General features: G+C 38.7%; 1 protein-coding gene across 6 annotated transcripts in view; it reads right to left on the bottom strand.

The window, feature by feature from the left end:
• Positions 1-13351, bottom strand: part of pde1cb (phosphodiesterase 1C, calmodulin-dependent b) — a 105730-nt gene that overhangs the window by 21425 nt on the left and 70954 nt on the right. For all 6 annotated transcript variants that reach the window (XM_035908344.2, XM_006792163.3, XM_087831267.1 and 3 more), the window contains 3 exons: positions 5215-5328; positions 2248-2430; positions 226-292 (listed from right to left, as the gene is read on the bottom strand). In XM_035908344.2, coding sequence (XP_035764237.2) covers positions 226-292; positions 2248-2430; positions 5215-5328 — 364 coding nt within the window. The remainder of the gene's footprint in view (positions 1-225; positions 293-2247; positions 2431-5214; positions 5329-13351) is intronic.

Genomic DNA, 13351 nt, shown 5'->3' with positions numbered 1-13351 from the left:
CTGTATGAAGGAGAAACATTTAAATAATGACACCATCCTTGTCAAACAACTTATTCATCCTCTACCAACACAAAAGGAAAACACACAACACAAACAAACGGTGCCAAAAGTCCACTTTATATAAACATTTCAGAGTATGTCGATTTTCATAGCGTGTATGTGTGCACCAAGTAACTTTTCCTTATGCGTATGTTTCTTTTTGAATGTGAGTGCGCACGTTAATACCTTAAGCACAGATATGACAGAAGCCGGGTAGCTGAGTCCCACCATATTGGAGGTACGCCGGTACATCCTGTTTGAACGAGATAAAAACATCAAATGAAAAGCACTGCTGAGTGCAAACAGCAGAGGTTACTACACCAACCCCAAACCACAGCCTGCTGGTTTCCCTAAAGCTTCAAATATGCACAACTCACTGTGAAGCTATATTAGACAGGTTAGGTTGAGAAGAGGTAAATGCTTTGCAAGCTAGTCTTTTTTTTTTTTTTTTTTTTTTTTACATGCGAAAGCTTTATCCTCATATATGAGGATAAAAAATGGTTTTACTTCATTGCAAGCTGCAACACAAGCTATGTAATTCCCCATGAGACCAACGAGTCATTAGATTCAGTTGGATGGCTACAAAATTGGTGTGTGGTACTCAGCATCTCGCAATTTAGTGGAATAAGAACAGATGCTAGAGTTTCAAATTTAGCATCACAATAGTTGTAATGAACGGCAGATATCTATACAGATAGTGGACAGCTCAGAGTGCACCACGCTGTTCCACATTTTCACTTTAATCCTCCATTTTCCAATATGGCTTCACTGTAAAACAGATTAAGAAAGATTATAACTCACATGTTAGAGGCTTACTGATTTAAACAAATACATGTTGCATGTTACTGTGTGATAAAGCACAGCCTAGAGCTGTATGCAGCTCTCCGAATGATTGTGCTTAGCCAGGCTTGCCAAGGAACTGATGATGTATTGTCGACTCAGGTGAGAGAGCCAGCGTTCCGAGGATGCGCACACATTTCCAGCAGATTGAAATTTTAACCAAAGAGTGTGGCTTTAAATTTTGAATTATTTCCTCTCTCTCCTACTTGTCAGTCGCTCTCATTCAGTTTGGTGCTCACACGTTCAGATAAGGCAGTCTTAAGTAAGAACTTCATCACCTATCAGCAATAATATACTAGAGATTTACATTGCAAGACAGAATAAATATATTATTTATATATGTATATATATTGTAATTGAATAATAAATATGCCAAACGGTTTGCCTCTCTCACCTTTACTGCTTTGAATCCTTCCTCCCTCTGCTGTATACCTAAGTATTTATTAAAGCACCAACAGATGTAAATAAAGAAAAACCTAAAAACAGACAACCCTCCTCCAGCTTTTGCTTATCTATTCTAAGAGCCTCTTATATATGAGCTTTACACCTGCCAAAAGTAAGGTCTCAAACTATTTTTTTTTAGCTACAAAGAACCACTATTTCCCTCGGTAAAGGATTCTTAACCTGCACTCCTGCCTCTCACTATAAAGTCTTTTTTGCTTTTTAGTCACCTCATACATCTTCATCTGAACTAGAGTAAAAAGACCTGTGGTCAAAGTCTCCTGTCATGATTTGATTATCTAAAGATTGTAAGCAATGACCAGAGGAGAGGCACTAGTTCCCTTCCAGACCACTTGAATTACTATATGCTGAAAGGTTATTATTGATCTTTTTGTCTAGTAGTGCCAAAAACATGTTGCCAACCCCCAGCTTTAATAACTACTCTTAAATTATGTACAAAAGAAAGTTCTATTACTGCATTTTAGTATTTGCCTTATTGCCTTCAAATGTTTTTTATGATTCATCTAAAAAGACTTATGTCATATCAAATTTACACATCAACATATCATCTATCAAAAGCAAACAGCATGTGCAATAAAATGGGTGACTTAAAATAAGTTTCGAGCCTCGGCATAACTCAGTTATTTACTATTCCTCATTAAATTACACAAAACTTTGAACTACTTGAACAAACAAAAGCAAACAAAACAGCTTTAGAACACCATGTCTTCTATCCATTTGTTATGCAAGGCCAAACTAAAGACGCTGATTGAACTGCTTCAAGTCGTGACACTGATTTGGATGCACCAATAATAGATTGGCAAGGGGGGAAATAAAAGGTGATAGGCCATGAATTATTTAGGGCTGATGGCTCCAGGCTCGGATGTGATCGTGGAAGTGTTTTTGTGCGACACAAACAAATTCTACCTCTCAACAAATATTCCAGCCTGAACGGCGTGGACGATGCTTCGGAAGCGAGGTTTTTCCTCATTACGTCTTAGCATCAGGCCCATCTGTCTGGTAAAGGTGGAGGCCAGCCAGTCCCGCACTTCTGAAGGCACCGACTCTGACTGAATGTCGCTGAGTTCATCTTCTGTGTCCACCAAGCGCCTGGAAGAAACCACATCATTATTATTATTAGTAGTAGTAGTAGTGCAAGACAGAAATAAAGGGACAAAAAAAGAAGACGCAGAGACATATATATTGTTTATTGCACATTTACATTCACAAAGGATAGAACTCAAATCCTAATGCTGTCCATCAAATAATATTACCTCTTATGTACGATCAAAACAACCCAGGCCTCTTGAAGCACCGGGACGCAGAATACCAATCCAATTTATAATTCTCCACAGCCACCCTGTTGTGTTGACATGTATGAGGGATCAAGAGCAAAGCCTGCAAACCCTCTGAACTGAATACATGCTCGCATGGCAGAGAGAGTGAGAGAGAGGGGGGGGGAGCATTCACAACATAGGTTTTATGGCGCTACATGGATTCTGCACTGGATAGTTCATCATCCTCCATCCTAGGGTGGCGCTGCCATTGCTGACCCTAATCTGACTGGATGTAGATGATGAGAGGTTTTCATAATTCCATAAGCCTGGCCGTATCTCAGATTTTGGACCTTCACTGGACTTTTGGAATATACTGACCTACTATATTTCCTAATAATAAATTTTAAAATGTGCAGTGACACTAATGGTTCTATGACTTTACCCAAGTAATTTTCTATTTTTAAACTTGGCCAGAGGGGCAGCAGAACAGAAATTATTTGTATTTTGTTCTTTTGAAATTTAAAGACCACTTATTAAATGTATATACCCCTTGCCCATGTTTGTCACAGAAAACTTCAGTGGTAAGTGAAGTACATGTATTTATAAATTGATGTAGAGTAAATTTCTCACATTGAAGGTAATACAGGTCATTTAAGGTAAAATACTTGATTTTGTCTACCTGATATTGATGCTTGGCCAATCAGCAGCTATGTCAACCTCTGAGAAAAAGATCTGGCTACCACTTGAAAGTGTGAAATGAAAAAATATTGATTATGTAAAATGACTCTGGTCTATACTATTATATAGTTGGATCATTATTATTGATCCCTAAGTGGCTCATTACCTTGTTGTGGCTGAGGGCTTTATCTTTTACCCCTAAACTTCAGAGGATTCCCTGGTCCTTCAGGTAAGATCCACCAATCATCCAGCCTGGACTGGTGACTGGCCGGTCAGTCTCAATATGTCTAATCATGACCTGGTCCCTTTCATGCAAGTGCAACGCACTTGCGCACACTCATGGCTGCACACTGATGTGCTCTTAAATCACTTAAATCACCTCCACTCAGCTGAAAAAGTTATGATTAAAACCGTATTTATGTATTACAGAAATGTTTATTTTTGACTATACATGCTGTTGGTTAAATGTCCTATAAAAAGAAACTAGAATTGGAAAAGAAAATTGTATCAGGAGGTCATACTTAGAAAAACATCAGAAATTGTAGTTGTTGGCCAAGAAATTGCAATCAGTGCATCTCTATTAACGTCCCTTTCCTGTAAAAACATTTGTTGTTATTGAGAAAATGATGATGAGAAATCCACATCTGTGTGTAAATGCCTTCACTTGCCTTGGAGAAACAAATGAGGAGGGCTTGTTGTTCTCATCATTAATTAACGAGCTAACTATCATTAATTAACAGTAGTAACAATATTTTAATGTTACATTAAGCTGAGGTGCAGCAAACATTAACAACTTGGTAGTTTATGTGCCCCACGTTTTATGTGATAGACTCCAGCCTCGCTATGACCCTGAACTGGATACACATGAGAAAATGGATGAATGGATATTATGAAAATGTGTTGCTTGTAAGAATCTGATCCAAAAAGTATGAAAAATCTGAAAAGCATTGATCAGCCTTTTATAGGCTTCCAGTTGTCTTGAAATATTTACTGCTTACAATTTATTACAATATCCTGCATTATAACATAGCAGCATTATCAGATTGTTAATATGCCATAAAAGAAAGAGGAGAACAGACGAGGTGTTATCTGTGGTAGTACAGATGTTGCTGAGGCAGACGTAGATGTCCACATTGTTATGATGTATTTTAATGATGGCAGTTTATTTATATGGCTAAGGTTAAGCCAATGAAAACAACCAATCTTCTGTAGCATGAGCACACTAGCAGAGAACCTGTGTCACACAGCCAGCCAAACGTGTCTCGAAAGTACTGTGTCAGTGCTGGTCTGGCAGCACACATTTTCATTCTGGTACAGGAGGAAATCATTCTGGCTTCTTTATATTTCTTTAACCCAGTCACACCTGTCTTTAGTGGCACTGAGCCCAGGATGCATTGATGCAAAACTCCACTGGAAAAATCTCAAACTCCTACATATAAAGATGCCCCCCACAGGTTTTAGTTTCTTTTAGGTAGCTAGATTAAAGGTTATTTTTTCCGGCTGCCAGCAAAGAAGGAGATTTAGAATTTGCTAACATACAGCCAGCAGGAAGCTACGGCTGAGCTAGACTGAATCAGCTGGAGAGATGATCTGTGTGATTAGTTGTTATGTTGTGAGGCAATGTGGGGGCTGCTTTTCTGTGATTAGTTATTATACCGGTGGCTGTATGTAACTTACTTGTCAGACATTCTAGCACAGGGTAGAAAATTAAACCAGTATTTCAAGTTCTGGTCTGTAAATTCTATTTAGAGTCATAAAAACTAATTAAAATCATTACATAAGAATTATTCTATAATCTTTACTGTAGCACTGATACCAGATTACTTAAGCCAGTTTCCACTTCAGCAAATTCTGCCCTTAGAGCTGCAGGGTTTTCTTGATAAACGGACCATTTCTTGATAAATTAACCATTTTAAAGCAACTTCCAACATTTTCTTACCTTGTTTCCTCGATGTAAACAGATTCCAGCACAGACGCCGCATACTCAAGGTTTTTCTTGAGGTCAGTAAGAGAAGCCTCTCCTCTCTCCAGTTGCTTTACCAGACATCGTAATCTAAAACAGAGATCCAAAAGTCATTAACAAATGGGATTACACCCATGACATATGACATGATAAACTATTGTAAATGATATTGGATTAACCCCATCTGGGTTGTGTTCCTTGTGTGTGTGTGTGTGTGTGTGTGTGTGTGTGTGTGTGTGTGTGTGTGTGTGTGTGTGTGTGTGGCAAAACTAACCCGTATTTGCAGTACAAATTGCAAAGTAGGCAGCAATAGACCACAAGCAAAATACAGCTTGACCTATAAGCTGGATTTAACTGTGTTTTTTTGGAGACGCAGGTTTGTCCGCCCACACAAAGTGACTGAACAGCAGTACAGCAGCAGAGAACCAGATAAAACTAAATTCTCAAACTTACAAGACAAGATTCACCCTCCTGTCCTTTTCAGACTGGGATGAGAGAAGTTGGGCTAGAATAGCGTTAGATAGTTTTTCTCTTTTCTATACTTTTCCATTAAAACTTCCTTGAAAATATCATGTCCTGTGCAAATGATTTGCATAGGTATATTACCATCCAATGGGCCATTTTCACAAGAGACATTCTAGTCAAACACGGGTAAAAAGTAATAATGACTGCATTTCTTATATTCGTGAGCTACAGATGGTTGTTATTTTACATGCTGGGTCACTGCTGGGACACTTAATTGGAACTGAACAATTGTTAACATTATTAGTTAATTGTGCTTTTTCTGCTCTGACGAGAGACACCGTCTGCTGTTTGAAAGGTCTCACCGTTCTAAAAATTGCACATCTTTGATGTGTGCACACTGTGTTTTGACAGTTGGCTATTTTAAATAAAGCAGCTCTAATATTGCTGTTCCAAGTGCTCCTAATACGTGGCTTTTGACACCAAGTCTTTTTTAAAAAATGTTTTCATGCCTGCAAAACTAGGTTAGAGTCGCATGTTTTTCTTAGATAGTTCAGATTCTATTATCTTCTATTATTAAGTAATACATGTGACTATAGACCCATGTGTAGAGTGTAATATCCTCAAACCCTAGAGTCCAATAATAGAATTAAAGAGAAAAGCAAGTTCCATCTTCCATTCTTGCACAGAGTAACCAGTGTGTGCACCACCTGCTGCTGTGCTGGAGGTCATGCTTCACCTTTCAGAGTGAAAGCCCAGAGAGGCTACGCTTGGCGTTGAATTATTAAGCAGAGCGATGGGGGAATAGGAGCGTTTCGATGCACTCATTGATTACATTCCCTGACAGCAGTAGCAAATTTTACCAAGCAAAGACTCCAAAATGTTTCTGTGAAAATGCATCTCCACCATTTTGGTTTCCTTTAGACGACTGAAAGACGTTTTCACAGAGAAAGAGAGCATGCATTTCAACATGTATACCTGGCAGCAAGGCCAGTAACAAACACTTTGCTGTACAGAAACATCAGAATCAAAATCAGCTTGATTGGCAAAAGACTTGTGAGAGTATTTATGTTAGTATGTTAAGTTACAAGGCTATAAGTTATTGCTGTTATGTTGTGTTTGGTCCCACGTTGTTATTGTTCATTTATGTGATTGCCAGTGTTTTCACAGCTTAGGGTTGTGTTGAGCTTGGCTACCGATGATGGAGGCTACGTCCACACTAGCCCGTATAGATTTGAAAACGGCGTTTTCGTCTGAAAACGCTCCGCGTCCACACTAGCGTTTTCAGTCGTTTTCACAGAGTTGCGCGTCCACGTTTAAATGGCCAAAAACGCTTACGCTCCAGTCCTGTGCATGCGTGATACGCAAGAAGATTCGGCCCGCCTCATTTCTGTCTGCCGCTTTATTACTTTCAGGCTCTTTGAAACATTGCGGCAAAATGTCGAGGAAAAGCACCGAGTTATTTAAATGGACTAACAATGAGGTGGAGTTTTTGCTGCGAGTAACACAAAAGTACAAAGTTGCCAAAGGGAGTGAAATGAAAGAATTTGAAGAAAAGCTATCTGGAGCATGTACAGACTGATATTAATCTGTAATAGAGCTGTCAAAAGTGAGAGCAAACAAGACAACTGCTGTATAATGCCCTCCGCTATCTTAGTTTAATTGGTCACATGACTGCATCATATGACTAACATGCGTCATCGTTTTAGAAAGTCTGTGTTCGCTATCCACACTGCGACGCAAACGCACAGTTTTCAAATGTATGCGTTTTCGAGAGCGTTTTCAAACACTGCGTTTTTCATAAGCGAAAATGCAGTCTCAGTGTGGCCGGGAGGCCAAAACGGAGAGAAAACTATGTGTTTTCAAATGAAGACGCATTAGTGTGGACGTAGCCGGAGACTAGTGTTGGAATTTGTGACCCCTGGTCACTGTTCCTGTGTGCACAGAAAGCAAGAATTGCAAATAGCAGCTGAAATCTCCTGGTTCCTTCTCTCATGTGAGGTTGCAACATTATGCAAACAGAGCAAAATCTGAACCATTATTAATTTTCCTAATCTTAGTACCATTAAGCACAAAGTGCTGCTTTAGGTATGGGAATAAAATACATTTTACAGGCTTTAAACCAAAAAATAACAGTACAATGGAAGATGAAATCAGCCATGACCACCTGCATGAAGTAGCTTGAAGATGCCTTAGTGAAAATCTACATTTTAACAATCTAATATATACACATATAAAATAACTTTTGGGCCAAGAACAAAGAAAGATTTATTGTAGTGCTATGTGATATCCGATTTCCACAGGTGATGGACATATGTTGAGATAGTCTGGACCATGTGGTAAAAGTATATTATCGTACTGTGGGTCATGCAGCTAGCCAAAAAAAAAAAAATTAAAAATTAAAGAAAAAGACAAAAACTTAAAGCATGTGATAATATAAAATGTTGTATGAACAAGGTCAACCAGCAACTGCTATGTTTATCTTAAGGTGCTGACAGCTATTTTAAGAGTCAGGGAGACATGAACGGATGAAGGATAAGATGCAGCTCTAGAATCACAGCACATTTGATTTGGATGGAAGTAATGATGGTTATTAAGAACAGCTGTGTGCCAGTGAGTCTCCCTGCTAATACACAAGAACAGAGAAAACACCCTACCGCCTTGAACAAATCTCACTGTCAGACTATAATTCCCAATACAATGTTCAGTTTTCTCCTGTTGGTCATTTGCTCTGACTTCACATATGATATTGCTATAGTGCTGGCATGCTGCGCTTATCTGAAAAGCCAATGTTCAGTGACATTGGAACAAGTACTGGAAGTGTTTGGGTACAAAAAGAAAAAAAAGAAAAAAAGGAACCAGCAAATTCCCCAAACTCTACTGTAAATTATAAATGTCAGTTTTAAGTTTTGCCCTCTGAGATAAATGTGGACATTTTTGTGATTCAACATGAGCTTCAACAACACTTATTTTTCTACCAGATTGGGTTGGAGTTTATACTGCCCATTCAAGAATCTCAAAGAATGATTTATAACCTGAAACTGTTGCTGAACGTTTTACAATTTGTAACAATGCCCACTGAAAAATAAGCCATTGGTGAGGCTTAGAAATAATAATAGAAATGGTAGCAATGCATTACTAAAAAGTTTTCCAACTTTGCAGGTTCAGTGAACTAAATCTAAGTTTTTATTTGAACTTTTTTGAGCAGTATAGGTTGTTTGGTGTAGAATGATTGTCATAGATTTTCTTCTTTTCGAAAACAGACTAAATTAAATGTCCGCTGAATTTTCTTTTGTCCATTAAAAAAATAAAAAATAAACTAGATAATAAGCATCCAGGAGGGCTTTGTAGTGATAATGATTTCTGTTTTGTGTTGAGATGAAAGAAGAAACATTTTCTGCATCGTGGGATGCAGAACAACGTTGAAAATCACACACAACTGTTCAAAATTCACTTTGACGAGTCTGCACACTATTAAAACGTGATTTGAAGAGACAGAAAGAAAGGCTCGTGATGATGACCTCAGTGTCAGAACGTTCTATAAATTAATGTCTCTGCCAAGTACAACAAAATTGGCTGGTTTCACCTGCTGTCACTACCAAGGGAGGCAACATGCGGGGTTAATAGCATAGGTCAGACCCAAAGTAACTCGTGGGCACAGAGCCAACAGAAAAATCCCATTTAAGCCAGAGAAAAAGCTGGTCGGGTGGTGGACTGACAGCCATGTCATTTGCTATGGCTGAACACTTAGTGGTGAGGCACTGAACTAATTTCCTCACTTCCTTTTATTATCACCAACAGAATGGCTTTATCTCAGATCAAAAATATGCTTTCATTACAGGACGTAAAAGGGCACTATCTTCTGTAATCCAGTCAAATTGGACCACAAGGATAAATCTTTTAAAATTAAAAAAATATAGAAATATAAAAGAAAAGACTAAAAATCAGACTAGTCTGTTTTAAAGACTATCTACAGTGCTAGTCAATGCTGAAGTTCTAATGGTCTATCAGAATGTGTAAGAAAGGTGATTTAAGTAACTTTGTGTGTGGCATGGTTGTTGCAGTGTGGCTTCTGAGTATACTACTGAAATTGTTGCCTGATACGTAGGAAACAGTGACTCAGACAACTGCTTCTTATAGCTAAGCTATGCAGACAAGCATCACTGAACATGCAACATGTTGAAACAGATGGGCTAGAGCAGCAGAAGACAACACCAAGTGCAGCTCTCAGCTAAGAGCAGGAAACTGAGACTCGCCAGTACTGGACACCAGAATATTGGAAAAACATTGAAGTCTCCAGATGACAGCTTGACTTCTGCTGTAACATAAAAATCATGACAACATGGATCCATCCTGCCTTGTATCAACTGCTCAGGCTGGTAGTGGTGTAATGATGTGGAAGATATTTTCTTGTCACGTTTTGAGCCCCTTAGCACCAACTGAAGTGTAGCAACTGTGTGATGTTATCATGTCATTATGAACCAGAATTTCTGAAGAATGCCACCTTGTTACATCTATGGCACAAAGGATTAAGGCAGTTCTGAAGGGGAAAGGGGATTCAAACCAGTACTAACACGGTGTACCTAATAAACTGTCGTGTGAGTGCATAACTATGGGAATGTGGTTAGGCTGAACATTATTATTTTCATTACCGGCTATTATTAAACATTGATTGAAATGTCAAAAAATTCTAATAAGGATGATAAAGTATTCCTTCAGATGGAGGAATAATAGACAAATGTGTTCCTGTTCCCCTTTTTTCTTCTTTGACAGCATTTTTGCATGGCAAATGACTAATCTGTCAACTAATCACTAAAATTGTTTAAGATCCAGATGCTTTCAATATGAAAAATATGCTAATTACTAAAAAGCCCATATGCTATGCAGCAGTGACACTTCAGATTAAAAGTAAAAACTTGAACAGGTGAGAGGATATTAGGTCTAGCCCAAGAATATGGCTTTATATATATATGGAGAGAGAAAGAGACAGATTAGTAATGTTAGAAAAAGGCAAGTGCACCCTTACATTTATCACACCTCTAACTTCATAAAAGCAGAATGAGGGCTTCCAGAATAAGTGACAAAGATTTGAATCTCCTGAACAAATGACAGATGATACCTGGTTTCTTTAAGCCTATGACATCTAATGTCTGGTGCTTTCACTGATATTAAATACTGTGGTTCCATCATGCCACGTTTCAAACAGCGCTTTAAGGCTTTTATAATTCCCGTATGGGATTAAGAAACTTCTCAAAATTATTTTAAATAAATCACATTGTGATTACATTATGACTTTCATATTCTATTCAGAACAAGAGCAAACTGCTTTAAGACAGGATCTGCGCGTGCCTTTTATTGGAGATGTAGGGGACACAGTTCACACTCAGTTCCAGTGCACTTAAGCAATGTCTCCTGTTTGACAGCTCAATATTTTACGGACACCTGCAGTCAGGCAGGGTCAGCTGGTAACGCCTGACCTGTAGGAAGTGCATATCCAAAGTACTGGAAAAAAAATCCTTGTACTTGAGCTGTCATGTTGTGAGAAATGGAGCTGCAATGCAACGCTGAACATGTCATTACAAACTTCTGTCTGTGAACTGTGAGCTTGTGCAGGCTAGGAGGTAGATTAGCACAGCGCTCTTCCTGGTGTTCTTGACTGCAGAGGACCGGTAGAGAAAAGAAAAATGCATTAGCATGAGCATCAGGGCCAAGAAACACATTAATAAAAATCTTTACTTCTAACTGAATAAAATAAAGGTATACATTTGTCTGCTTTTAATTTGAAACCAATTATTGAAGTTTTTGATTTTTTTTTTCAGCATTGTGTGGGACATTATTCATTATTCATCTACAATTATATAGCCTCCCACCAAGTAAATAGTTTAACTCCTAACATCCCTGAAATTGCGTAACAGATGCCTCTTTCCCCACAAAACTGTCAAGTTTTTAGCAGCCGCTGGGTTAAGCTGGCCTGTGACGGAACGAAACAAAGACATCAGCCTCCAGCTGTCTGCCTCTGTATCTGAGAGATTTATTTGTTTTCATAGGGGTGAGCACAGAGCTCTGAGAAGAGATTAGAGTTGGAATTCAGGTTGAGAGTGTTTTCCTCCCCTATTCTTATGGCCTCCAGTTCTTTGGCCTCAACTGACCCGCTCGGAGAGAAGAATGGAAAAGGACTGAAAGGACTAAAGCAACCTAGTGTCAAACTGAAGCAGTGTACAGTGTGGCTCCACAATCCTCAATTTCTCTATAGCAGTTGTGACAAGCAGAAGTGAGCATGAAACAAAGAGAAATTAAACAGCGGAGCAACGTAGTAACGTAGCAACAGCAAATCTCCTTCCTCCAACAATTGTTTTGTCACTTAAAGCAAAAAAATATATACTCCCCACATGCTCGCTAAATGAAATGTATCGCATTCTGACCTAACTCATCATGAAAACAGGTCCAATTCTGTTTTAAGAAGCTGCAGCAAAAACCAGAGCCTATTTTCCTCGCAGCAGAACACAGAGGAGGGGATAAATGGGGCTGGCTGAGGAGAAGGAAACGAGCAATGCCGGGATGCAAAAATTGGTCACCGCCTGTGTTCCAATGACAGTGTGTAATCAATGGCCTGGGGTCAATGTAATCACCCAGGGAGATTAGCGTGCTTTCAGAGAACACACACAGGTTTTGGGCTGATAAGCAGAACAAGGCCTGTAAAAACACAATGTCTCAGTGCAGCCTCTGCCATTATTTGTGACTGCAGTGTATAAAAGAGATTCATCATTACAATACCGTAGTCATGGGACATCTATGTTTTAACAAGATTGATGAGGTGAAACAGCAATCAGAGGGATGGTATAATTTGAACTGGTGGCTGATAAACAACAACAAAACAGCTCAGTGTTTAGCTCTGATCAGCTGAATTGAAAAAGAAAAGATGAATAGCATCCATCCGTATAGCAGGTAACCAACCCGGAGAAGATTTTCACATTGTTTTTATCAGAGCAACCACTGACAAGTAATCAGCTGTGATTGAGTTTGGCTTCTGATAGCCAAAGGTTTGCCTGCAAAGTATGCATGTTACTTTCTTAAAGTCATTGTTCACGCTCACCAAATGGTCCCACACGTTTCTGTGGTGTAATAGCTAGAGGAGATTTTTATAGTTCACAACCAAAGCAAGACTTGTGCTACATACAGTACCAGACTGGCTGACAGACCTGTTTTGGTTTCCAGTCATCAAGATCGAGATTTTCTTTTCTCCGTTACATGCGCTGTAAGTATGTGAAATATAGTAAAGCCAGAAACCTGTACTCTGCTAATAAGTGGAGGGACCAGTAAGGTAAACAATGTACGTCCTGACATACTCGGTAACTATGGCCACTTCTTGTAGAGTTTTGAATTTAGTCTTTTCTGTGATTAAACATCTTTGACTAAAACTCTTCGTCATCAACTAATGTTTACTCAACTATTAAGAGGCAACCCTAGTATTTTAATAGGCTGTGGCAGCTTCCTAGTAATGCTAACTAAAATGTTATATTTTAATTTGTTATGTGGTATTCCACTGTAGGAGTAAGTGGAAGGCAAATTAGGCAAGATTTTTCATTTAGGTTCATTTTCCCTTTCTATAATCACACTTTTAAATTTAACAAATGAAAAGAAATACATTTAA

This window comes from Neolamprologus brichardi, chromosome 18 (assembly GCF_056152115.1).
Source record: "Neolamprologus brichardi isolate AB-2024 chromosome 18, ASM5615211v1, whole genome shotgun sequence".
Taxonomy (NCBI): domain Eukaryota; kingdom Metazoa; phylum Chordata; class Actinopteri; order Cichliformes; family Cichlidae; genus Neolamprologus; species Neolamprologus brichardi.
The sequence above is the reverse complement of the archived record's forward strand: the minus strand, read 5'-3'. Positions and strand labels throughout refer to the sequence as shown.